The sequence below is a fragment of the Nematostella vectensis genome, chromosome 6 (genome assembly GCF_932526225.1).
Source record: "Nematostella vectensis chromosome 6, jaNemVect1.1, whole genome shotgun sequence".
Taxonomy (NCBI): Eukaryota; Metazoa; Cnidaria; class Anthozoa; order Actiniaria; family Edwardsiidae; genus Nematostella; species Nematostella vectensis.
Window position 1 is genome coordinate 2,819,878 of NC_064039.1, and position 25,947 is coordinate 2,845,824.

At 40.4% G+C, this 25,947-nt stretch overlaps 6 protein-coding genes across 11 annotated transcripts in view; 3 read left to right on the plus strand and 3 right to left on the minus strand.

The window, feature by feature from the left end:
- The window catches only part of LOC116619428 (kinesin-like protein KIN-7I), a 30,153-nt gene extending 28,497 nt beyond the window's left edge, over positions 1–1,656 (minus strand). For 4 of the 5 annotated variants that reach the window (XM_048729303.1, XM_048729301.1, XM_032384209.2 and 1 more), the window contains exon 1: positions 1,368–1,656. The gene's annotated coding sequence lies outside the window, so the exon portion shown is untranslated. Of the gene's footprint in view, positions 1–541; positions 731–1,367 lie in introns of those variants that run through there. The other variant, XM_048729300.1, reaches the window with a different exon arrangement.
- Positions 1,657–2,663: 1,007 nt separating this feature from the next.
- LOC5514597 (chymotrypsin-like protease CTRL-1) lies at positions 2,664–6,369 on the plus strand. 2 transcript variants are annotated; one of them, XM_048728880.1, is made up of 6 exons: positions 2,664–3,015; positions 3,446–3,476; positions 4,067–4,156; positions 4,353–4,594; positions 4,839–5,016; positions 5,412–6,369. In XM_048728880.1, exons 1-6 carry the CDS (start codon positions 3,001–3,003, stop codon positions 5,783–5,785), a joined length of 930 nt encoding a protein of 309 aa, XP_048584837.1. In that variant the 5' UTR covers positions 2,664–3,000; the 3' UTR covers positions 5,786–6,369. The 2 variants fall into 2 exon arrangements, with proteins under 2 accessions (XP_048584837.1, XP_001634757.3); XM_001634707.3 differs by lacking the exon at positions 3,446–3,476 and having other exon boundaries at positions 2,667–3,015.
- A 478-nt stretch (positions 6,370–6,847) lies between these two features.
- On the plus strand, positions 6,848–8,344 carry LOC5514645 (alpha-(1,3)-fucosyltransferase 7). The gene has a single exon (XM_001634708.3). It carries the CDS (start codon positions 6,848–6,850, stop codon positions 8,180–8,182), a length of 1,335 nt encoding a protein of 444 aa, XP_001634758.2. The 3' UTR covers positions 8,183–8,344.
- Positions 8,345–8,760: 416 nt separating this feature from the next.
- Positions 8,761–16,598, plus strand: LOC5514598 (failed axon connections homolog). Its single transcript, XM_001634709.3, has 2 exons — positions 8,761–9,146; positions 15,724–16,598. The coding sequence occupies exons 1-2, from the start codon at positions 8,761–8,763 to the stop codon at positions 16,169–16,171; spliced, it is 834 nt and encodes a 277-aa protein (XP_001634759.2). The 3' UTR covers positions 16,172–16,598.
- Positions 16,599–17,118: 520 nt separating this feature from the next.
- LOC116619455 lies at positions 17,119–18,232 on the minus strand. The gene is made up of 2 exons (XM_032384272.1): positions 18,094–18,232; positions 17,119–17,803 (listed from the first exon to the last, which is right to left on the minus strand). The coding sequence occupies exons 1-2, from the start codon at positions 18,158–18,160 to the stop codon at positions 17,268–17,270; spliced, it is 603 nt and encodes a 200-aa protein (XP_032240163.1). The 5' UTR covers positions 18,161–18,232; the 3' UTR covers positions 17,119–17,267.
- A 373-nt stretch (positions 18,233–18,605) lies between these two features.
- LOC5514646 lies at positions 18,606–24,400 on the minus strand. The gene is made up of 8 exons (XM_032384198.2): positions 24,321–24,400; positions 23,855–24,020; positions 23,441–23,667; positions 21,852–22,025; positions 21,575–21,682; positions 20,748–20,950; positions 20,116–20,278; positions 18,606–19,393 (listed from the first exon to the last, which is right to left on the minus strand). Exons 2-8 carry the CDS (start codon positions 23,941–23,943, stop codon positions 18,606–18,608), a joined length of 1,752 nt encoding a protein of 583 aa, XP_032240089.2. The 5' UTR covers positions 23,944–24,020; positions 24,321–24,400.
- Between the last annotated feature and the right edge of the window lie 1,547 nt (positions 24,401–25,947).

Sequence of the window (25,947 nt, forward strand, 5' to 3'; positions counted from 1 at the left end):
CTTTACTTTCTAGAGTAATATTTTCACTCGAAATAGCACTGCTCCCCCCCCCCCCCCCCCCCCCCCCCCCGTCACCAGTTCCAGAACAACAGTGACGAATCGGCCTATCGGTCTCTATTTACAGAGCTAGAGGGTACAATCTGTTACTTGGGTAAAGAAAACAAAAAATAGGAAATACAGGAAATAGCGTGACACACTGCACGTGAGAACATCACAAACAGCATCCCTGCTGTGATCTGATACTTGTCCTGTCACGCTGGCCTAAATTTCTCAAAAACAAGTTGCTGTTTGAAGAATCTTCTGTTTTTAGGTCATAGTAAAGTAAAATTGTATTCATGTACACAAAAATTCTTTTCCATGAGGGCAATTGCTTGTTTTTAGTTTGTTTGTTTTGTCTTTTTGCGCTTCTAACCAATTGAACCACGTCTCTTCGAGTCAGGGTTTTTTTTTTGGTCATTTTGACCATATCTAAAAAATAGCGGTTTTTTCCCCTTTTTAAGTGACTATAAGTAAATTTTGGAATAAATACAGATCTACAAACCTTTAGAATTCAATGCGACGCGTTTCCAATACCTAACCTAACCTATGCCCTAAAAAAATCGTCAAGACCACGTACCACCTTTTTCCTGCACGAGCACCACCGATAACTTGTCAACTAGACACGTTTCTTATAAAAGTTGTACGACTTTTATTGTCTCAAGCATTACTTAAGCATTAGAATGGCGCAACAAGTGGTGGCCTCTCTGTCAGCTACAAGTCGGGCTCTGTCATAAAGCGTTGAGTTAACTAATGATGTTGCCCAAGCCTGCACGCATTGTACACTTGAAAGAATCTTGTACAGGTTGTTTTGAAATGTGGTAACGACCTAATATTCAGCTTTAAAGTGGAAGAACCCTTCTGGAACGCAGTACTAAGCTTGCATAAATTGTTATGAAGTAGAATATTCTGTTAGACAAGAAAGTTACGAGTGAGTGGTGTATAAGAAGGGAGTTCTCGTGAGTGCGTACTGAAGTGTTTATTTGCTTACGACATAAGCGTTTGTAAAGCTGATCAATCAACCTTGAATGCCGTAAACAAAAACAGGTTAACGCACTTCGTACTTCTCCGCCCAAATCTTAATCCGATGAGAGAGTGCGTTAAGCTACCACCGCAAAATCTCGAAAACAATTGTCGATAAACTTATTGCTCAAATCCTTCCTTTTTCTAAAATCCTTCTTTCATTTGATGCAAGTTTTTCGCAATACTCGCGTATAGAGTTACATGTGTTTTTCGACATAACATGATAATACCATATCACTGTTCTATTTTTACATCAAGATGATTCAGTCATCATTGAATCTCCTACACACCCAATTCGTGCAACTCACCTCTGATTCTCTTGGGTCAAAAACGCTTGTATAAACCTGCTTCCTAGTTTGCAAGATTAGAGTCTCAGTCGCTCACTTCTCTCCAAATCCTACATCGAAGCCTCCTATCTTTTCTCTTAAACATTCAACTGCATGTTCTTTAGGCAAACTAAGTGCGTGTTTTCGTGTGGACAGGACGATAGCAGGGTAGAATCGATAAGAAGTATGAAGCCTAGCTATAGCGCAAAGAAAACGTCCATAGCACGCTTTGATGCACGTGAGTAGTTGCGCCTCAGGAATTACAGAATTTTTCTGGAATGTTGATGGAACTGTTTTTCTAGTCGCCACCTGCCCTACCCGTTATCCCCTGATTGGTGGTTGCCATGGCTACATTTGTTCTTGACATTTGACGCCTGACGTCACCCTGAGGTCCGTACACGCCTCGGTTTGCCGGCGGCTTTCGGGACGGTTCGCTCTTTAGTTTGTTGTTATGGCACCTCGCTGAGCCCTCTAAAGAGATCTTGGTGCTAATGCCTTGTTGTGATAAAATTGATGAGATAATTTAGGACGGCAATTCCTATACTTATTTTGCATGTTGTGTACTTTTCTTGTAATGTAGAGTCGTATTCAACCATGTGGTATATAAGAACACAATTCGTAAAACAATAAATCGGTCATATTTTTGGGAAGAAAACAGATTGATTCTGGGGTGCATTATATTTTTATTTCTAGATTTTTTGGTTTGTTTTGAGTGGTAGTTAAAGGAGTTTAATCGGTGGAGTCTACTTTCAATTGTTTTAATTGTTGAAATAAATATAGGAGTTCGGAATGCATTTGAGATCTTTAACTTTGTTGTAATGAAAAAAAAAATAACATTGGAGGCTCAACATCCTCCATTCCCCTGTTGCATAATTGCCAATTTTGTGCTAACAAAATTAGAAATGTCTCTCTTTCTGAAGACAAAGGCAATACTATAAACTGTGAGAAGGGAAAGTTTATCTGTAGCCGTATGGAAACCGATTTTTTACACCGTCTCTCCCCCATGAAATTTTTCCAGGAATTACATATTACCTGTTTTGTTTCTTTGTTTGTTTTTAGGCGCCTATGATGAGGTACTGAAACCGATTGAATTCGGTGTATTGCCTGATTTTCCTAAATCATATTGAGATTACTTCGAAAACAATGCGTTAACACTCTTGTAAGGATTTAACTCAGTTTGGACAGGCTCACTATCATCAATTGTGCATTTCCAAAACAGCTTTAGATTTTATATTTTGTTTCGCTCTGTTTAGAAGTCTATGATTGGTCAAAAAACTCCATTATCCTCAGCAAAGATCTCGACTTCCCGCTGTCTTTCTAGAATGTAATGAGAAAACAACCTTTCTTCCGCAATATTCGCTACACGTTCTATTGACCAATTCTGAAGTTCTTCTTACACTGCCTTTAATGAAAAGAGGAAGCTTGCTCTATTTAATAGTTATCAAATTCGTCGTCGACATTTGACAATGGAACACCTTGCGGCGTTTTGAGCTCGTTTGTCGTCTAACTGCATTATGTACAAACCAATCTAAAGAACAGGCCGTCGCGCAATTTCTTTTGAAAATGAACTGTTTTCTCCTTTTTGTGGTTATTTCTCAAATCATTCTATCTGGAAATGGCAGACAACAAGGTGAGTCGCTTTACTATACGACGAAAGGGCCTTTCGGTAAGCGGTAACGCGGTTAATGGGCTTCATCGAAGGTTGTATTCCTTATTTTAACATCAAAGTTCAATGACTATTTGCTCATTACCATTTGAATTCAGAAAGAGCTGTAGGAAAAATAATATTGTCCTTAATAAAAGAGGGGCTTAGGGATTCGTACTTTTCAAATCGCAATAAAAGGAAACGTTGTTTACGTGGTATTGGTGGATGTTCTACATTTTGGTTTCCATTATACTTTTATTTCTTACTCTTTAAGATTAATTGAGCAATATTGGTTTCGACCACCACATGCCACTCGCTGTTATTCATCACCCATAGACTTTGTATGCAAGCAGTGCGCCTTGTTAAGATTTCACATCTATTCTCTAAAAACAGAAGTTTTCGCTTTTTCTTTTAGCTGAAGACAGATAATGCTGTGTTTGTAGAAGGTATAAAATTAATAAAAAAACATATTGTCATATATCCCACAAAACCGGTTATCTCTGGGAAACAGCATTCTTCCTTTTTTGTAAATAGATCATCGTTGCTGGAACTGCGTGTTTTCCTCTTTCTCAAGTTTTCTCTCATTAATAATTGTAAGTGAACTCCTCTCTCAGAGGAAGTCCTTATACCTCGTGTGATGCTAAGATAATACCTATGAGAGCCTGCTACCAAAAGCCACGGATTTTCATCCTTTAGTCTTTATCTGTCACCATAACCTTTCTGCATCTTAAGTACTGATATTGGAAATCTGCGCGTCTTCGACGGGTCTTATTGAGCTGTTTATTGTCACTGTGTAAGATTTTGTAAGTTGGGGTGTTTTTTTTTATGGGGTTTGGGTGTTTTTAAAAAGTAATGTTCATGCGTATTTATACCTAATGATTGTACGAAGCGCGTTGTTTGAAATTAAGAGAGACCACAGACATATCCCCCCCCCCCCCCCCCCATTGATATTTTTCTGTTAATACGACACGCTTTCTTACATTGCAGCTTGATGTCTTTTTAAACTAGCAAACTAACAACTTGATTTGTTCCGTAGGTCACCATCATATAGTAAATCGAGGGCGCTTGATGCTAGAATGGCTCAAACAAAATGAGAAGAGTCTACCGCTCGTTCAGACTAATGCTGGTGAGTCGGATTTTTACCCTGTAAAAACTCGTTTTATCACCCAGGTTCAAATAGCTCTTGCTCTTTGATTAAGCCACTCTTTGGAAATAGCGCCAATCAGCTTCAATTAAAAGCGAACTTTTAGGCTAGCACCTTTCTGCCCGCCTTCCACATCAGGGGGCTAAGCATTCACGGTATGCCTGTCTCGATCTCGTAGAGCACTGCGGTGTGTCGGACTCAGCGTCTTCTCGTGTCGTATCCGGAGACGACGCGACTCTCGGCGAATGGCCATGGCAGGCGTGGTTACACGTCACCCCCCACGGATTTGTCTGCGGGGGCTCTCTCATCGCGCCGCAATGGGTGTTGACCGCTGGACACTGTATACTCACGGAAGACCCGAAAAAGTATCGTGTAGTGCTCGGGGACGTCGATCGTGACACGACCGAAGGATCGGAACAGGTAAGTTACATTGATAAACCAGTCGTTCAGCTGTCTTGTATAGCGAATATCGTCCGTTACACGACCGAGGTATCGCGAAACAGGTAATAATCTAGTCGTTAAGCTATCGTGTGGTGTTCGTGGTTATTGACTAAGAGATCGGAGTAGGTAAGCCAAGTCGACAAACAGTCGCTATACCGTCGGGTAGCGCTCGGGAAGGTAAGCGAATCTGCAACACTGCCTATCATGTTTCCCTTTTTTTTAGATATTTCATGTTAGACGGATAATCAAGCACCCACATTACTCGCGGGATGTCCCGTATGATAATGACGTTGCGTTACTGCAGCTGTCACGCCCCGCTTTCGTGACTTCATTCGTGAATACCGTCTGTCTCCCTGCGCAAGAAGAGAAGGTCCCAGAAGACAGTGAATGCTATATCTCAGGTGAGAGTGAGTGTTTAATCAGACAACGATGCGCATCTTGTTTGCGCACATTTGATTTTCTTGCGGAAAACTCCTAGGGTCGAAATACTGTGGTTTCTTTAAGTATTTTAGGCCAGGAAACCCCCAAAAATTTTCTTTCTTTACATTCCGTCTCTCTTCTAATGGTTAACGTATAACACTTACATGTCCTACGACGACAAACATGTAACAAATCGTAAGATTGTCCTGGTCGTCATTTAGCTTTTTAACCATTGTATCACCGGGTGAAAAAGGTGTAAACCAATAATTGCGAATATTTCTTCTGTTGAATATTTCATATAGGCAAGGCTCCATTTCTCTTCATCGACAATTAAACCCAATTAAACTTAAGGCTTAAAAACGGATTTAAATTCTAGGCTGGGGTCAACTCCTCCATCCGGGGTCTGCCGCCCCAGTTCTCCAGCAAGCTCGCATGCCTGTTGTGTCAAACCGCGCATGCGCTGAAAAACTGAACACCTCTCCTAATGGTGGACTTCACACTGATAACCGCACATGGGAAGTGACGGACAGTATGGTGTGCGCAGGGGATGCCGGGATCACCAAGACTAGCGGTTGCTATGGTGATAGTGGTGGGCCTTTCGTTTGTAAAACTGCTGACCGTTGGGTACTGCAGGGAGTTGTGAGCTGGGGAGACCCTGATTGCTCGTCGGTGAATCACTACACTGTTTTCGCACGAGTTGGGAAATTCGTGAACTGGATAAGATACAACATACAAAAGTACTTACTGTGACGGTAAATCACTAAACTGTTTTCGCACGAGTTGGGAAGTTCGTGAACTGACAAAAGTACTTACTGTGAAAGTACTTACTCTTACCGCGCGACGCGGGTTATCTTAGCGACCGGACCGAGTGAATATAACTAGCTAGGAGAGAATATAACTAGTTTTGATAAAATTTAGAAGGCTTTCCCCTTATTTTGACTTCTAGTTTTTTCGTTCACTAGTATTCAAGTAAATCAAATAGTTAGTTATCATATATAGATTGGCAAAAATATTTTAAGCAAAACTATTATCCCTTTTCAAAGTCTTTATATTTATTGCATAGCTGATTTGTTCACAAAGACTTTCTAGATGGTATTCGTCTGGCATTGTTCTGAATAAACAGCCTGTAGCCCCTGCACGGTTTAAAATAAAGTCAATTATATTTGTAAAGAAAATAATAAGTCATTCGCCGAAACGTCTTCGAAATTTTTAGTACAAAAATCGATCGCGATATTTTGTAGGGAAATCTTTCTGATCTGAAATCTCCGAAGAAATAAAGTACACAAATAAAAAGGACAGAACAACAAGAATAAAATAAATACATCAGAAATGTTTCTTTAATTGTATAATCGCTATTATTTTTAAAATAGCAAAATATGTTCACGTGTAGAAATAGTTTAAGTAGCCGCTGACCAGCACATTACCTATAAACATATACGTTTTCGAGTATTGATTTTAGCTCCAGTATTAGCGGCGTAGCCAGGATTTTTAACAGGAGGGGTTAAAAAGGCCTCTTCAATGCATTGTCTCCTGTTTTCTAGATAATGTCTCATACATTTACTGTATTTTTGGCTGCTAGAAGGGGGGCCCAGGCCCCCTTGGCCATCTTCCTGTCTACGCCCCTGAGTATAGCCTAAGTTAAGCGATATCTCTATAAGGGACTTTTCTCCCATTTCTTATAGTGTCTGTTATATAAAGGTTGCACAGTGTTGCACGGTGCTCCAAGGAAACATGTTCGTTCGGTTTAATGGGTGTACTGGTGGAACCAGTGATAGCGCATTAATATTAATTATAGCGGCGTGTCAGTGAATCATGAATAAACGTAGACTAAGCTGTTTTGTGTTTATAGCCACATGTGATCATCAACAAACTGACATGTACCTTAGATCAAATAGAACTAACGTCTACATCCTTTTAACCTTCTCTGGAGTGCTCATATATTCGGTTATACTACTAAAGTTGTATTCATCTTTCTTGGAAATTCGCAAACCCAGATCCTCCTCAGGCGCTACTGATGCCACCAATGCCAAGCCTTACGCTAACAAAACCCTGATTCTCCTGTATACCACATTCTTTGGCGGAAAATGGATGGATCGCCGTGAGTTAGGAGGTCAAAGATCGCCCATAATTGAAGGTACTAAGTCGTTTGTTGGATGCAAAGTCCCATCTTGTTATGTAACGTACGATAAAAGCCTCATATCACAAGCCGATGCCGTTGGCTTCCATTTTCTAGACATGCACTTAAAATCTCAGCGAGTTCCAAATAGGACTCGATCCAATGGCGATCAAATATGGTTTTACTACATAATGGAGACGCCTCTGCATTTGCTTATCAAGCCGTTGAAAAATATATTTAATTGGACGATGTCGTACCGGAGAGACTCAGAAATCTTTGTACCATACGGTCGCTATGCTCCGCTAGAGGCGGGCGACATGGTCACGCCTGTTGATATCTCGTACAAGGACATGCTTGTAGCCTGGATGGTCAGCAACTGCCATAGCTCCGAGAGAAATAACTATGTGTTTGAGTTGCGTAAATATGTAACGGTCAACATCTATGGCTATTGCGGGACGTATACCTGCCCCAAGTCGCGCTCGTGTGGCGAACAGTTAAGACGATACAAGTTCTATCTCGCACTAGAGAACAAGAACTGCAAAGACTACATAACGGAAAAGTATTGGGAGAACGCGCTGGCGAATGGTGTTGTGCCCATTGTAATGGGAGGGGCCGAGTATTGGGACCCCCATCTAGCCGTCCCAAACTCGTATATTGATGTCCGAGACTTTGAGTCCCCGAAAGCATTAGCGGAGTATTTAGTTTATTTAGATAATAACCTTCAGGCCTACATGAAGTATTTCCAATGGAGGAATAACTACAAATTAGTGGCCACCAGGCGAGCCTGTATAATGTGCCAACAACTTCGTGATAGAGGTCTGTACGATCCTCCAAGGGTGATAACAGACATGACTCAGAAGTTGCCGAAGTCAGACTGTAACCAGCTTAACCTGCTGAATACGACCGCCCGACCGGTGGTCACCTATAGTTCCAATGACGCATTAGAATGGATGACACATCAATCAGAGCTACCTGGGAATATAATAGACGTGAGCGAAGTTAATAATTCCATAGTGACAGTTATAGATTGAATTTAAAGTTGCGGTAAATCCATATTATTCGGGTCTGAGGGAGTGAGGGGGGCATTTCCTCCTCACCAACACGTTCCGAGTAGCATAGTCCGAATTCATCGTATTGTAAAACCATGATATCTCGTTTGTAACTTAACTCAGATCAATAAGTTCTCTGGCCTACTCGCGCTTAAATGACTATCAGGCCCTATTTGCCAATGTATTCAACGTAGACTTACCCTGTACATGGTCCATCGCACGGAACTATGGCTGCCACCACAATTAGTTTTTATATCCGTTTTATTACCAACTTCTTTATTTGGGGGTACGTCCTGCATGAGCCTCGTGCCCGTTTTACGTGACATCTATGTCGGGGCTCTCTTCTAATTCTAATACATTTACTTTAATTTCAAAGCCTCGACCGAAGGTTATTGTTTGTGCACATTGGGGGTATATATGGAATCTTGACTATTTAGGGGCCATTTCCCTAAACACTGTTCACAAGAAGAGGTCACGAGGCCCCTGTGACAATATTTGGACCACTGAACAAACGCCAGCACTAAGTGCTTGGGATACCTGTGGTTTAATAAATAATCAAGATGGCTGCTAAACGAGCGCTGCGTTTTGCGCTAAAGACTTTTCTGCCTGGAAGTGCAGCACCAAAAGTTATTGCTCCCAAAGGAGTTGTCCTCTTACGGCAGCCTGCTGTAGCTACTACAGTGCCGTCCATTTCTCCATTTCCACTGAAACTCGAGAGCTATTTACGCTTGGCAAAGATTCCGTACAAGAACTACTTTAGCTCAACTTCTTCAAGCAAAGGAAAAATTCCTTGGATTGAGTATAATGGTCAGTGTGTGGCAGACTCCAACTTTTGTGTTGAGTTCTTGAATAAAGAGTTTGGCGTCGATTTGGACGCAAAACTTAGTGCGAAGGACCGCGCAGTCGCAAGGACACTGGCCGTCATGTTAGATGAAAACACGTATTGGTAAGTATCCATACATCACCATGATAATGTAGAAAGCGATGAGTTCTGACATTAAGGACTTCAACAATAACGGAAATTAAAGACCACAGCAAAGAATAATGTACCCGGGTCGAGTTCATGTGTAACGTAGATTGATACTACTTTCCATCTTCATGTTTTCTTAGTCAATCAATCAATCAATCAACCAATCAATCAATCAATCAATCAACCAATCAATCATTATTAACACTTCCCTTTTTTTATATATATGTACAAGAGACCATGGTGTAAGAGAACGAATCCCCCGTATTAGGGTATATGTTACAATGATGTCCTCCGTAAAGCTATTTTTAGAACAAGCAGTTATTCTAAGATATGTCTCTGATTTGCTAGCACTCAGGTATCCTAGAAACAGGAGTCTTACGCGCATGAGCAATGTGAATCTCCAAAGACCGAAAATACCTTCCTTTTTAAGGATGATCTCCCATAGAGTGCGCTGGTTCCAACCACCTGTTTCTTGGACATCACAGAGTGCACCTAAATTATAAACAGCAATCAATCATAAATCTGTGTTCACAACACACAATGCTTTTCAATTCCCTTTTAATGAAAAAGATGCATCCAGAACTTAATACCATTATATTCACACCAATATTGTGGTTATTAAGACAGGTATTTTATAAATAAAAGCTTTCAATTTTTGTAATGAAGTAAATCTTATAACAGTGACAAGGGTTTCTCGAGTGACATGATTTCTGAGCATTTGTGTGAAGAATTGAAGTTCATTCATCTGAAAATATCGTAAATCAAAGAAAAATAAAGGCCTTCTTGTATTAAAATGCATAAAATAAATATAAAATAGACTCTCAGAATGCCTAGGTATTCTATCTCACCGAAATGCAGAGAAAAAGAAGTATTTTAAGGAGTCAGCCTGACTTAACATTAGATGGCTTAACATTACAACCCTATGAGTTACATTGTGATCATGAGCTATGAGGAGCAGCTAAAAGCATAAAAAACTGGTAGCGAAGGAAGTAAAGAAGTACAGAGAGAAAAAACTTTGTTGTGAAAATGTACTGGCTTTCTAGGTGCCATAACCAAATATGGTGTGACGAACCATATATGGATGCTATGATGGACAAGCTAAAAACATCTAAAAATTGCTTTCGTGGATGACATCATGGGCCACGGGGATTTGTTCTTTTATCTCATGGTCTCTTGATGTGTATAAGTGTCTAGTTGTTTTTCTTTTTTTTCTTTTTACATGTTATAAGGATGAACTAAATGAATTTCAATTAAGGAAATGCCTAGTGTCTAAAGTAGCAATATGTTTTCTAGTTAGACACTAGTCATGTTTTGTTTTAGTTTTGTTGGGTAGGCAATAGACAAAACAGATTATTTTACCTCATTTCCTTATGTAAATATTTTGTGGTATTGCTCTTCTGGAATTTTAACAAATTATGAAAGTGCATTGTTCAGATTTTCCAGTCAAAACAGGAAATCCAATCCTCTTTTGGGCAGCCAAGGAAATGATTTTCAATTTCAAAGCTCTTTAGAAAATTCAAATAATCAAATTAAATTCCCTTTTCAGAATTTGAATGTTTATCTTTGATTTATTTGTTGTTTTTTAACTGCTTAAAATCCTTTTTTCACTTGCCGCTTTTTAGAATTGCTGTCTTTGGCATCTATTTATTTTAATTGTGAAAGATGGTCCTGTAAAACAAAATAAAACTGCTAAAACACGTTATAGCATTTGTAAACACAACTGTTTATTACATGTCTCGACCATCTGCTTTTAAAACCAACGAACATCCTATAATATACTCCTTAAACAGGTAGCCCGGTCATAACTCGGTCGTGAGGGGTGACGATCGTGTTGTTGTCGAGGTCAGACGTGTGCGTGTTCGCTCCATATACACTTTCCGTGCACTGAACTTAAGCTTGTCTTCAAGCTTGTCTTTTTGTTCGTTATTAGTATTTATCCTTGTGTTTCATCTATTTCACTTGTAACGATGGCAAATAACAATCTTACAAGAGAGGTTCTTATTCAAATTATTGATGAAAAGCTCGAGCCACTAAAGAAATCTCTGGATTTCCTGGCCGAGAAATATGACGTCCTACTAAAACAAGTAGCGGACCAAGAAAGTAAGATCAAAGAACTAAAAGCAGTCAACCATACACTGAGAATTGAAATTAACTCAGTAAAGAAATCGCTTAAAGACAATGAGGGATTATTTAATAAAAAAGAACAGTACAGTCGCCGGGAATGTCTCGAATTTCGAGGCGTCCCGGCCACTCCGACAGAAAACACTTGGAGATTATCTGTAAAATTGCTGCCTTGGCGGGAATTGATGTCTCGTTGGCCGAAATATCAACAAGCCACAGGATCAAGCCGAAGATGGCAACTTCAAATTTCCCGCCAAGCATAATTACGAAATTTGTACGCCGTGACACGAGAGATGCAATCTACAGGGCGAGGGATCGCTTGCGTGACCACTCCATGAGAGACCTTGGTGGTCAAATTGGCAGACTTGCTGATAATTCTATCTACATCAGCGAGTCCCTCACTGCAAATAACAAGGCCATTTTCAAGGGAGCTCTTTCCTTCAAGAAAGAGTTCCGGTTCAAGTTCATATGGACGGTGCATGGCAAAGTTCTCATTCGCAAGGACGAACACAGTCCAGCAATCCAGATCAAGAGCCTTCAGCATCTGGCAGACCTCAGAAGCGAGCAAGCGGCACCACAACAAAGCAATTACACTATACTTATAAACCTTATTTTGCAGTAACTTTTCGTATATTTAGCTAAATGACTATTAAATGCCATATTTGGCATTTAGTAGTAAGACAATAAATTAAGACAATAAATAGAAATAGTCGTGCCGTTGAATGCGATCTGTTCCCAATGGAGTCACTATAAATGCTCAAATATGACGCTAAAACATTTCAACTATCTCTCAGCCACCAACGATTTCTGGCTCTGCCCGCTTTGTCTTAGAGAAACCTTTGCATTCCATGATTTAGATTTTGAAGAACTCCTGGAGCTGTCATTTAATTTTAATACGGCCTGTTATTGTTCGTCTGCACTAGATCGTGTTCGACTCGCAAACTTGCCTCAACTAAATGTAATTTCTAGCATTACTAATTTACCAAATCTTAGAGATTTTGACTTTGACCTCAATATACCTAGTCATGTCAATTCAAATTATTATTCACCTCATGAGTTTCATTCTCCGCTCGAGCTCTCCAGTTTAAGTAATAAATCTCGCTTTTACACTGCAATATTAGAAGTATTTCCAAGAACTTTGACAAGTTCCAGGATATGCTAAGTACGCTGAATCATTCTTTTCAGATAATTGGGGTATCTTAGACCTGGCACACAATTGGGAAAGATATCACATCAAACTGCTCCTTACCTGGATACAGGTATATTTCTCAACCTTCTTAGTTTGCAGTAGGGGGAGTAGGGCTCTTTATAGTAGATATATTAAAATATATTATAGGAGAAGATCTAAACTCAATATCTGAGCTTGAGGAGTCCCTCTGGATAGAAAGTATTAACTTAAAAGGAAATAAGAATTTAGTTTGTGGGGTCATATACAGGCACCCAAATAATGCCCCACAGCCTTTTTTAGATAAATTTTACAAGATTGTTGATACTATCAATAAGGAATCTAAGCTCTCCATTTTCATGGGAGACACTAATATGGACCTCTTAAAGGCAGAGTCTCATCTGCCAACTTGGGACTTCATAAACACTCTTTCAGAATTTTCTTTTCAGCCGCATATTTTAGAACCAACCAGAATTACCAGCCACTCTGCAACATTGATTGACAATATATTTTTCATTTCTCTGGAATTCGCAACATACAGTGGAAACATTCTATATGATCTAACTGATCATCTTCCAAATTTTCTATGTATTGATGCAATACATATTCATGCTGCTGGGAAGAACATTTTCAAGAGAGATTACTCAGGGCTCAATTCTGAATCTTTAATTTCAGATTTCCAGAGGGTAGACTGGTCCTCCCAATTTAATGAATTACAGAATATTAATGACTTATTTTCCAGCTTTCTTAGAAAATCCAATGAGATCATTGATTGTCATGTACCACTTAGAAAGGTGTCATGAAAGGAAATTAAGTTTAAAATGAAACCCTGGATTTCATTAGGTCTTAAATCTTCAATAAATTATAAAAATCGATTATATAGGCAATTTATTAGGACAAGGGATCAGTGTATTTTTGCTAGGTATAGAGTTTACAGAAATAAGTTAAATCATTTAATGAATATAAGCAAAAAGAAATATTATGAAAATTATTTCTCAAGTAATTTATCAAATGTTTAAAACTTATGGAAAGGTATTAGGGAAATTGTAACACTCTATCCAAAGGCCTCCTCGGTACCGTCAAAAATAATTACTTCTAGAAATAAGGTTTTGATAGACAGTAATGAGATAGCCAATGAATTTATTTATTTTTCTTTAATTTGGGAAGGAAAATTAATCTAGCTATTCCAAAAGTAAATTCATCATTTTTAGACTATCTTCCCACTCCAATCAGTAACAGCTTCTATCTCAATCTTACAACTAGAGAAGAAATACAAGACATTATTTTAAATTTGAAATCAGGAAAGGTTTGTGGTCAATCCAGTATCCCAATATCATTGCTCAAGGCACTGTATGCTGTTATTTCTAGGCCCCTGGAGATACAGTATTATACAATGCCTCCTTTGCCTTGGGAACAGTCCCTGATTCATTCAAAATAGCACGTGTCATACCAATTCATAAGTCAGGTTCACACCAAACACTATCAAATTATAGGCCGATATAACTTTTATCCATTTTTAACCAAATCCTAGAAAGACTTTATGTATAATAGACTTGTGACATATCTTACGAAGTTCAGCATATTACATGATAACCAGTTTGGGTTCCGTGCCAACCATTCAACTGAGCATGCTCTTATCCTGATAACTGACAAAATACAAAAGGCAATTGAATACGGCCAGTTCTCCTGTGGAATCTTTCTCGACCTTAGCAAGGCTTTTGACACGGTTGATCATGACATTTTATTATCTAAACTTTACTCATATGGCATTCGTGGAATTGCATATGACTGGTTTGTTTCTTACTTTTCAAACAGGAAACAATTTGTTTCCATAGGGAATTCCTCATCCTTGCTAGCTTCTGTCACTTGTGGTGTACCACAGTGGTCTGTACTTGGTCCACTTCTTTTCGTTCTGTATATAAATGACTTTCATAATTGCTCCAACCTATTCGATTTTCATATGTTTGCAGATGACGCAAATCTGTTTCTTACTGACCCAAAACTCGAACATTTAGAAAGCATTGTGAATTCTGAATTAACCAAAGTCCATAATGGCTTTGTGCAAATAAACTTTCACTGAACATCGACAAAACTAATTGTATCATATTTCATCCTACTCAAAAGAAGTTACATAGATCAATATCCTTAAGGTTACAAAATAAGGTAATTAAACAAAAAGATAGTAACAAATATCTTGGAGTTATAAAAGATTCTCACCTTAACTGGAAGGAGCATGTTAACCAAACTTGTAAGAAAATCTCCAGGGGGGTAGGGATAATAGCAAAGCTACGTCATTATGTTACCTCCACAATTCGTACTCAATTATACTACGCCCTCATTTACCCATTTTTTACCTGTGGTGCTATAATATGTGGAAACACTTACCAAACCACAAAAATGCCTTTATTTAGACTACAAAAAAGAGCAATCCGTCTTATCACTTTTTCCTCGTTTATTGAGCTTACCTCTCCACTATTTAAAAAATTACAAATCCTTAAATTCCAAGATATTATATCATACAGTATCTAAACTGTCAATTCATGTTCAAATTTCACTCAAAATTATTACCTACTCCATTCAATAATTTCTTCACACCCATCAGCTCAAGCCACACGTATGAAACCAAGCTAGCCTCGAGCTCATCCTACTGTCTCCCATCAGTTCGTACAAACTATGGCAAGTTCAATATTCGCTTCCAAGGAGTTATAACATGGAATAAAATCGACTACTCAGCTAAGCAGCTACCCTTTAACCGATTAAAAAAAAAACTATAAAAAGAAATTTCATAACCTCTTACTAGATCTGAGACGTTTTTGCCATGTATATTTTCATGTATGTATAATTTTTGCTCTGTATGTTCCGTTCTTATCTAAGTTTATTCATACATTCCTTTTCTTTTCGTGTTTGCTTGTCTATTTTTTGCTGTTTTTTATACTTGTGCCTCGTGTGACGACAGAATCTCGTAAGTTATTTAATTTTGGCTGTCTAGCTAGATTAGCTTTTTAGTTATTTCTAGACAGCCAGTACCCGTACAGTTTTGTATTGTAATTTCATCTTGTGGTACAAATAAAATATATTGTATTGTACACAGGTAGCCCGGACATTACACACGTCACAAACATGTTGTATTTGTCTCAAAATAAATTTTATACATTTATCTAAATCATTTAGGTGAATTTCAAAACCTCAAAAAGAAAGTAAATATATGATCCCAATAGATTTCTCTTTCACTTGATTCACCTCTTTATTGTTAAAAACTTATCCCAGGACCATGGTGTATTTCCGTTGGATAGAGAAAAACAATGCATCCAAGAGTGTTGACATAATGTTCCCGAATGTGCCAGAATGGGTGCGCACCAACATAGCAAGAGTTGCTAAGTGGCGTGTCAACCAATATCTAGATGGACATGGTATAGGCAGGCATTCAAGGGATGAGATATACTTCATTGCATTAAAGGACTTGAGTGCTGTCTCTGAGATCTTGGGGGACAAAGCTTTCCTCATGGGAAATAAGCCTACATTGGTTGATACAGTGGCATTTGGGTTACTAGCGGTGATTCTGTGGCATGATGTCAATTCACCGCAGAGCCAGTTGATGAGAACTGAGCTGACAAATATAGTGGAGTACTGTGAACGCATGAAGGCTTTAATTTGGCCTGATTGGGACGAGACTATCGCTGAGCGCCAAGAACTCATGAAACCAGCCAAGCCATAAACATACCTACATTGTGCTGAACTGTAAATAGTAATTGGACTCTTGCTTTACTAGCAAGACTCTTTCCGTTTTGTTATTTTTGCACCTATTAGATAGTTTGATTAACATAATCTATTTGTGTTACTGGATACCTTGTTTCTTTATGCTGGAGTTAGTTTCTTACCGCTTATGCACGGAGAATTTGAACGAAGTATTATTGAGTTTAAACGGAGATTATTACGAATTTTATCAAGTATATCAACATTGTGATTTCCCGGAGGATTTTTTTAAGTTTATAGAAGAACATTGGAAGTAAGTTGTTGTCTTATTTGATTGTGATTTTTTTTTTAATATTATAAAGCTACCGTTGATTTTGTAATTAGAAGCTGATCTAGTTATTATTGTAGATTTTACCGTCTGTATCGTGGCCAATAAATCAGTAATTGTTCTCGTGGTGCAGTCTGGTTAGTACTAGCGAACCCCTACAGGCTTCCACACCCAGCATTGTGTCGGCGAGACTTCTAGGATCGTAACATACATTGTTATTGTTTCCATACTAAATCTTGGAGATAATGCACATTGGATAAAGTTAAAAGCTCTATAAACTTTAAGGAATTTCAATTATAAATAAAAGTACTAAATAAAACTTAAATAAAAGTACTGGAGGTGATGATATGTAATCCTAGGGTGATTCTGTGTAAATGATTGTATAGTAAAGAATAGTGAGAGTTGCAGACAACTTCCCATCAACATCATAATATGTTGGTCAAATAGGAGGTTAAGCCCATCTAGCCACTATTTTATAATCCCAGATAATCCAGCATAGATGGAAGAGCATTATTGAAGGTGCTTTTTTACAAAACATATTGGCTGCTGTTTTCTTTTATAAGCCAGCAAACTATTAGCTGCCCATGGCGTGGGACTTGATGTGCAAACCCCACACGATAATATTGCTTCTAAAGAACCAATTTTACGTAATGCTTTTATCTTTATTCACAGCTTAAATAAACAACTACAACGCTAACAAAGTTATAGACTTGTAGAACGCTAACGAAACTCTCAAAGATTTATTCCACCGCCAATTTATTCCAATTGTTGAGGTCTGACCCGCTGCCCCTCACGCCACCATCAAGTGCATTGTCATCGTAGTAATGACCCCAGAGCTCTTCCCAGTAGCGATCACACTTAGGGTAACAGTGGCCCCCGAGTCAAGATCACACCTGCTGAACTTCACTATTCCGCTCTTTTCTCCTTTCTCTCGCACCGTCATTGGGCCTGGGGTTTCCACACTGACTCTCTCGGAGGAGACTTTCGCCTGAAAGGTGAACTGTTCAGTCTTTCCGTTGTTGTAAAGCACGAAGTGTTGCAGGCTCATCCAGCTCTTGTTGAGAACCAGGAGATCGTTGGAGATTTTGGCGCGCAAGACGGCACTTGTGGCTCTCATCTCGCGCGAAACGCGCTGCAACCGGTGGCCCGTGCGCGTCATGGCGAAGAGTACCAGACGGAATGCTGCAGACGGGCTGAATTCTCCTTCGAGTTTGTCGTTAAGAGCGATTGCCGTACCACTCCCAGAGTGCGTGACCTCTAGCCTGAGACTTGAATGCTCAAGGCGCGATCCTTGCGGCAAGATCACCTTGACCATTGACGTCTCCCCTTTGAAGAAGAAAGTAAGTTGCAGGAAAGGGATTCACATAAGAGACTAAAAGGGACTACCATAAGAGACTATCATAATTGTAAACCCAAAAGGTGACTCTGTATCATTAGTGAAAATATAAACTTAGATAATGTAATAGTAAACTGCGTGGAATAGTCCCTTTTCGAAATTCATACGATTGAAGTTTAATTTGCGCCAAATATAAGTATTCAACCAATAAATACTTCGCGTTAAAATGTTGAGTTTATGGACTGCAGTTGTCCGCACTAGTGACGGAGTTTGGTTTTACCTAATAGAGGGTTGGCAATGGTCACTTTTCCCGAGCGAGTCTTCTTTAAGAACACCACATCAAACATATTGTTGACCAAAGAGCTGCCTTTAACCTAAAACCAGACAAAAACGCGAGTAATCCAAAGGAATATGATTAGATGTCTGAGTTGAATTGTATCTTTAGATAAACAAGCATCGTATTTTGGGGTAGCCTTTTAACTACAATCAAACACTGCCCGTCTCCGTAACGCCTTCAACTTAGTGCTTTACGTGACATAGGTCAAAGCGGCTTAGTAGGAAACTGATAAAAAAGGATCGTGCCGTCAAAACGATTTCCTTCTTGCCCGATCGATGTCGGTTATAAATGGGTCCAACTGTTTATTGTTTAGGGTGTTTAGGATTCGCTTAAGGTGGGGTGCGCAGTCGTAGATATCACGGAAAAAAATAATATTTTACGATCCTTTAACAAGAAATTAACATCAATCGGACAGTCCCCACTGTTGGGCGATCCCAACTATTGGGCGGTTCCCACTAAAAGGCGGTCGAGGGAGTGCCCTCTCCCCATGCGCGCCCGTAGCTCACGCCTGAGCTGTATTGTTTACTTGCCTGGTAAGAAAAGCCCACTACAAGCGAAGGCACTTGAATTCGCCATCGGCCTGTCTTGACAGCATCTCCTTCGTAGAACCAAACCATGCCGTTGTTCATGTTTAAGGTTGCCGGCATCCAAACAGAACTCGGGTCAAAGACTTTGATATGGTGCCAGAACTTTGAAGCCTCGATGGAAATAACCAGTTTGTCAATGCTATCATCCACGGAAAATTCGACGACTGCCGCTTTTGTATGGGGGACCACGCCCAAAGGGGACCTTTTACGGGTGCCAGCAGGGGCTTCCCCCGTGGCTATAATCGTAGAGCCATCGAGATCGGCCTCCACGAATCCCACGGCAGTGGACGAGATATCGGACGCACTGTTGAACATCCAACTCGATCCACCGGTACCAGCAGTAATAGCCTGGTAATCGAGGTCCTTGTCTGGGGTGCTGCATCCTTCAGGGTTGAAGAAAAAGTTCACCGGGATCATATATTCTAATGCTGTTGCAATGACAGCATCACGTGTGTATTCGCCGTCTGGCTTCGCTGGTGCGTCAGTAAAGACGAAGATTGGTGACCCCTGCTTCGGCTTGCCTTGTCGGATGGCGTTGATTATTCCGTTAAAGGTCAGTTCGGGGCAGTCGTATCCGCCGTAAGCGTAAAGATGACTTACAGCCTTCTTGAACTCGTTAATGTGCGATTGGTTATATGTAGTGACTGGACCACTGTCTACACATGGAATGAAAAATTTTAGCATCATTCAATCTCCTCCCTTAGAGCCTGAAGATTTATCTTAATTCCAGCGACGCCAAATGCCATTTTCTGATGACTAGCCAGTCGGAGTCTCGAACACACCTACGTTATTTGCTCTTTACAGAGCGAAAGTAAGGATTATTCTTTTGAGGCTTCCACCAATCACCTACGAGTATCGACTTGAAAGGATGTTAATCGCTTTAAGTTCTGTGTTTTTTTATTTTTTTTTATTGTGCTTTACCCACATTTTATACTACTTAAATTATCACAGCATCGAACATAGTTAGGCTAAATTACAAGGGCTAACCTTCAGGCGTTTGATAGATAATACAATCACGCGATAAAATCCATCCGAAACATGTATTTGTTCATGTCGCCGTTTTAATACAATTGTTTTTAGCAGTCGTCATTACTGTTTTTCTTATTAAATAAAACCTCGTAGTCAATTGGTGGATACCATTTGACAGTATGTGACCGCATAACTGTCCGTATTGTTGGTTCTCACGCTGTAAATATACAAGGGACAGTAATGGGGGCTGAATACAAGGGACATTAATGATGGACACAGACACGCCCCTATTGTTCATTTCCTTATTATCTTATTTATTTTCTTACCAAAGATTTACGCTGTAAATTAGCTTGTAACATACCTTAATATATTTTCTAACCTTTACGCGGTAAATGAGCTTGTAACATACCTGGGTCATTGTAAGGGGATAAGATGTAGTCAACAGCCTCAGACCTCTTATAGCCAGTGAGGGCTTGGATGGTATTCTTTGCAGCAGTGATCTCCGCAGTCATACTCCCGGTCGTATCGACCACGAAAATAAGGGACACGTTCCCATTGACAGCTAGGAAATCCTACGACATAAAAATAGACATAGGGACACCTGCATTAAAGAAAATTGGTGATTATCAGTTCTCGGTCTTGCACTTTCCAAATTGACTTTGGATGGGTATTTGCAAAAGTCGATAAAACAATCAATTTGACTACTGTTCCCCCTGCCATCTTCCCGGCACCGTACAGTCTTGTCGCCTCACCGAGGGGACTTTTAAGTTAAAATTTCGCCGTGTATTAGTCCACCCTCCCTCTAGGATGCTAGTCGCCTCATATCCTGGAATTCTCCTAGCGTGAATGCCTTCTTGACGTTTATAAGTCCTCCTTGGGATACTTGTCATCTCACCACCTGGATTTCTTTTACCTTCTTGAATGTCTTGTTGCCGTGTATAATTGTCCTCCTTCCCTTTGTGATGCTAGTCGCCTAACCCCCCCCCCCCCCCCCTCCCAGGAATACTTGTTACCAAGACGCCCTACCTGGGCGTCACTTACTTTGAATGCCTTATCTCCCATGTTGTCATGAATCTCCTTAATGATGTCGTTGACGTCTCTAGAGCAGTTTTCCTCTCTCTGGAGCATCACTCCTAGCATCTCACGGCCGAACTCTACGCCGCTCGTTGCCACTACTCTCTTGATGCGCGCCTTGAGCTGTTCTCTGGTTACTGGCATGTCTTTGGGTACCTTGTTTTCAATGGCTGCATAAATAGCATACTGATTAGCGGCGAAACAAGGATATACATGTGTCCTACCCCCAAAAGGCCCAAATCTTACAAGGTGCCCTACCCCCGAAAGGCCCAAATCTTACAAGGTGTCCTACCCCCGAAAGGCCCAAATCTTACATCCAGGGGAATAAGTTCCAATAGCATCTATCGTTGTCGGATAATTGAGGTAAACCTAAGCGAACTGGTGAACACGTAGCTACGTCGCCCAGGCCTGCAGAAACAATATTGTCGGAACTAAGAAAGGGAACTAACTCACTATTTAGGGAAGCTAGTCTTATGACAATAAATACTTGATAATTCAGTCGCTATGTAACTTGCAAGCCGTTTGAAGTCTGGACAGAACCACAAGGCGATCACGACTCTTAGCAACATGTATGGTCAGGCTGGAGCTGTTCCTGTATAGAACACTAAAAATTTTACGAACGACGACGAAGAACGGCCGCTGTAAAAGGGTATTTAAGTGGTTTTGTTGACAGACTTTTATTGATACGAAATGAGTATAGAAGCTTATCTCCCTTGAGGTGACATTACACCAAGCAACTGTATCAAGTGGAAGCAGACGCCGGGTTTCCAGGTATTTGAAGGCAAACCATGTACCTTTAGCGATCTGGATGGCAGCCGTCAAAACTCTGTTGTTCACCTTAGCACTACCAGCAGGGACTGCATTCATGATGGCATTCACCACATCTTCCGCACTGCAAGGCGCTGAAAAAAGATAACAGGAAAAGTACATGTCATCCCACATGGATGATGAGCCTTTCAGGTCTAATGTGCCTGTCATTAGCCATGTTCTCCACCAATCAACATGAATAGTCAATAAAGGTAGGTGTAATAGACCATCCGCCATGGCTATGTTTGTGTATCTAGTAATTACCTTTAGGGCATGGCATTGTATTACAAGCCTTAGTTTGTCTGCCTTCTCCTTCGCACATCTTGCCCCCATGCGCAGGGGCGGGCCTCGTGCACGTGCGAGTGCGGCTACTCACGCCGCCGCCACACGACACTGCGCATGCGCTCCAGTCGGAGAAGGTGGTCCAGCCTCCGTCAACTAAAAATGAGCCCGTTAATGGGACAGCGGACACACGCGTGGTCATCATAGGTTTTAGCAAGTTAACAAATGGCAAACAAAATGAACTACCCGTTACCATGGGACAGCGGACACACGCGTGGTCATCATAGGTTTTAGCAAGTTAACAAATGGCAAACAAAATGAACTACGCGTTACCATGGGACAGCGCACACACGCGTGGTCATCATAGGTTTTAGCACGTTAACAAATGGCAAGCAAAATGAACTACGCGTTACCATAGGACAGCGCACACACGCGTGGTCATCATAGGTTTTAGCAAGTTAACAAATGGCAAACAAAATGAACTACGCGTTACCATGGGACAGCGGACACACGCGTGGTCATAGGTTTTAGCAAGTTAACAAATGGCAAGCAAAATGAACTACGCGTTACCATGGGGCAGCGGACACGCGTGGTCATCATAGGTTTTAGCAAGTTAACAAATGGCAAGCAAAATGAACTACGCGTTACCATGGGACAGCGGACACACGCGTGGTCATCATTGGTTTTAGCAAGTTAACAAATGGCAAGCAAAATGAACTACCCGTTACCATAGGACAGCGCACACACGCGTGGTCATCATGGGTTTTAGCAAGTTAACAAATGGCAAGCAAAATGAACTACGCGTTACCATGGGACAGCGGACACACGCGTGGTCATCATAGGTTTTAGCAAGTTAACAAATGGCAAGCAAAATGAACTACGCGTTACCATGGGACAGCGGACACACGCGTGGTCATCATAGGTTTCAGCAAGTTCACAAATGGCAAGCAAAATGAACTACGCGTTACCATGGGACAGCGCACACACACGTGGTCATCATAGGTTTTAGCAAGTTAACAAATGGCAAGCAAAATGAACTACGCGTTACCATGGGACAGCGCACACACGCGTGGTCATCATAGATTTTAACAAGTTAACAAATGGCAAGCAAAATGAACTACGCGTTACCATGGGACAGCGCACAGACGCGTGGTCATCATAGGTTTTAGCAAGTTAACAAATTGCAAGCAAAATGAACTACGCGTTACCATGGGACAGCGCACACATGCGTGGTCATCATAGGTTTTAGCAAGTTAACAAATGGCAAGCAAAATGAACTACCCGTTACCATGGGACAGCGGACACACGCGTGGTCATAGGTTTTAGCAAGTTAACAAATGGCAAGCAAAATGAACTACGCGTTACCATGGGACAGCGCACACATGCGTGGTCATCATAGGTTTTAGTTAACAAATCAGAATACAAGAACCAGTTTTGATTGACACAATCATCTAATGATTTATTTCTGGCCTTCTGATTGGCTAAATGCCTAATGCTGTCTCCTCTTATCGTGGCCACCTTTTACTATTTCGTCAAGACCTTTTACAGGTAATGGATGAGTCTCGTATTACCTGGCGCGAACCTATAGATGTAATTAGTGGAGGCACGTCCCATGCATATCTCAGTAGAGTTATCGTCACAATTCTTGGTGTATTCAGGCAGACATTTGTCCGATGAGCCGTACTTATCGTATCTTAAAGCATTCGTCACGACGCCGCTCCAGCACTCGCCGTAGTACTGAAGACCAAAGATCTCGTAGCCTTTTGCCTCGGCCTTTCTGGCGCATCGGCAGGCGATACTAAACACAAGGGAGAAAGCAAACGCTACGGTTGTGTAAGCTATGGTCGCGTTTTTTTCTATCAATCTGGAATGGGAATGGTTGGTAGAGAATGTGTAGAATAGCATATTCAAGTCATTCTGCTACAGGTACCCTACTGTCACGTTCTTAGCGTAGAAGTCGAAAGAAGTGAGGCTGGCGCTCTTACCTTTTCAGGTAGGGTTGAAAGGTCTTTGGCCAGTTCATTTGAGTACCACTGAAAACTATGCTGCTCCTGTCACGGTCTGTCATGATCATGTCTGGTAGAATACGTGAAGCGTGTCTGTCACGGAAGCAGCCCAATTTTTGGAGTTTTGCACCACAAACTTCGATAGCTAAAATGACATTTCTCAATAACACTTTTCTTAACAAAAACTGCGAGCGCTTAATTTGTATGAAAGCCCCCTTGTTGGTCTCCATCAGGGATGACTATGGGTAAGACAAATTAAGCAGATGCATCGAGTGCACTACGAGAGAGGCGTTTGCTTTCTCCATTGTTAATACCGAGTAGAACAAATAGAATTAAGCGCAGTGGAAATATGTTTACTTCGGCATAAGATATTTTGATATTGGTGTAGGATAGAGAAGACGCGTCACGCGGTAAGATGGTGGTTGGCGTTTGGATGTGTACTTACTCGCACCGCCTAAAGCAGCCTCGATAGCACTTGCGATGACCACACATGCCAACGTGAACTGCACCTTGAAAACTGTTAAAAGATAGAAAAAGTAATAAATGTCTTGTGCTAGTGAAGCAACTTGGCAAATTTTCTAGCCCAGAACAAATAAAGTTGCACGCGTTTTTTTTCTTTTTTTACCATATTTCTATTTCTCGATTGTTTTCTACAGAACATACGAAAAAAAACATAACTTTCGCATTTAATTTGTGTAAGCGGCAAGGACTAACGTAACAAAATAAAAAATAAACAAAAACATGTGAAAATTGTGATAAATATATGAAAATAGAATGTCGTAAAGTAGTGATAACTCTGACAAAAAGGCTTGGGACAAAGGCCCAAAATTGTCAGCCAGGAATCGAACAATTAATAGGAGCTGAAAAGTGGCAAAGAGTATCAACATGAATAGAATATGCATTTGTCCATGTCCTACTATACACTTTCAATTTCTTCTTTTGTGGCCGCACTGCTCAGCCACCGTAAAATTAAGTGGATTATATGTCTAGTCATCCTCCTTAGGAAACGTACTAACCTTGCATTTTCCTTGAAGTTTCTCGCTTGGTGTTCTTTCTGACTCTGACTTCTTTTTATTGGACTTGCCTTTTTTAAAAGGCTTTAAAAAGCCTCCCGATCACGCCCGACAGTTAAAAAACAAAGGCAGACATAAGATATAACGGGTTTTATTTCAATTTATCGGTCATTAGGCAGTGGTGTCATTTGCAGACTATTGATTCATAGTCTAAAGAACGCCCCCCATTTTACTCGCGGGCAAAAAGTAGAAAAAAACCAACGACATTCCAAGCATTTCTATTAGGTGCCCTAGAAACCTGAATGCGGGAACACACAGTTTAGAGTTTAGAGGTTAAAGAGATTCGGAATGTCTATAACAGTTTTCAGCTTAGTTAAATCATAAAAGCTCCATCATAGATTTGAAAAGGGCTCTTTCGAAAACGTTTACATAGCTATTTCAAATAAGGTTGCACTCGAAAAACCACCCCGTGACCTGCAGTGGTTCATGGGTCACATATAAATGGCTGAATCCTGATCCATGATGGCCATGTGAATGTGTAAAGGCATAAAAACAAGAATGCTGCAGCTTTGCTTAGGAGCGCTGTGTGACTCCGACCGCTGGGGGCTGCGAGGGAGTCATAAGTATTGTTAAACTGGACTTGTTTTTATTTTCGATTAGTTGCTTATCTATTTAATACACATATAACACAGCGGGCTACGACACATTTGAAATAGGCGTATATGTTCCTTCACGAATCAAACAATGTTGTCTACCGCATGGCGCTTATAAAATAAACGATGAGCCCAAAAAAATCGGATATCTATATATACACTTTTAAGTTTATCAAAAATTGCAAAGCTTATTGATTTCAATAGAGGTACTGTAATGCAGGCACGCCATCTTGAATTCCAAACGTCTGAATACTGTAATCATCCACTCTTTCTACTTCTTTAATATCTAACAAACTTTTACCGAATATGCCCAGCTTTACCTAATTTACCTGGTATTCTTCGTAATTTACAGCCAGTTCTAGAGTCTAGTAGATGTAGGGGTGCTATTGGTAGGGTACCTATGGTG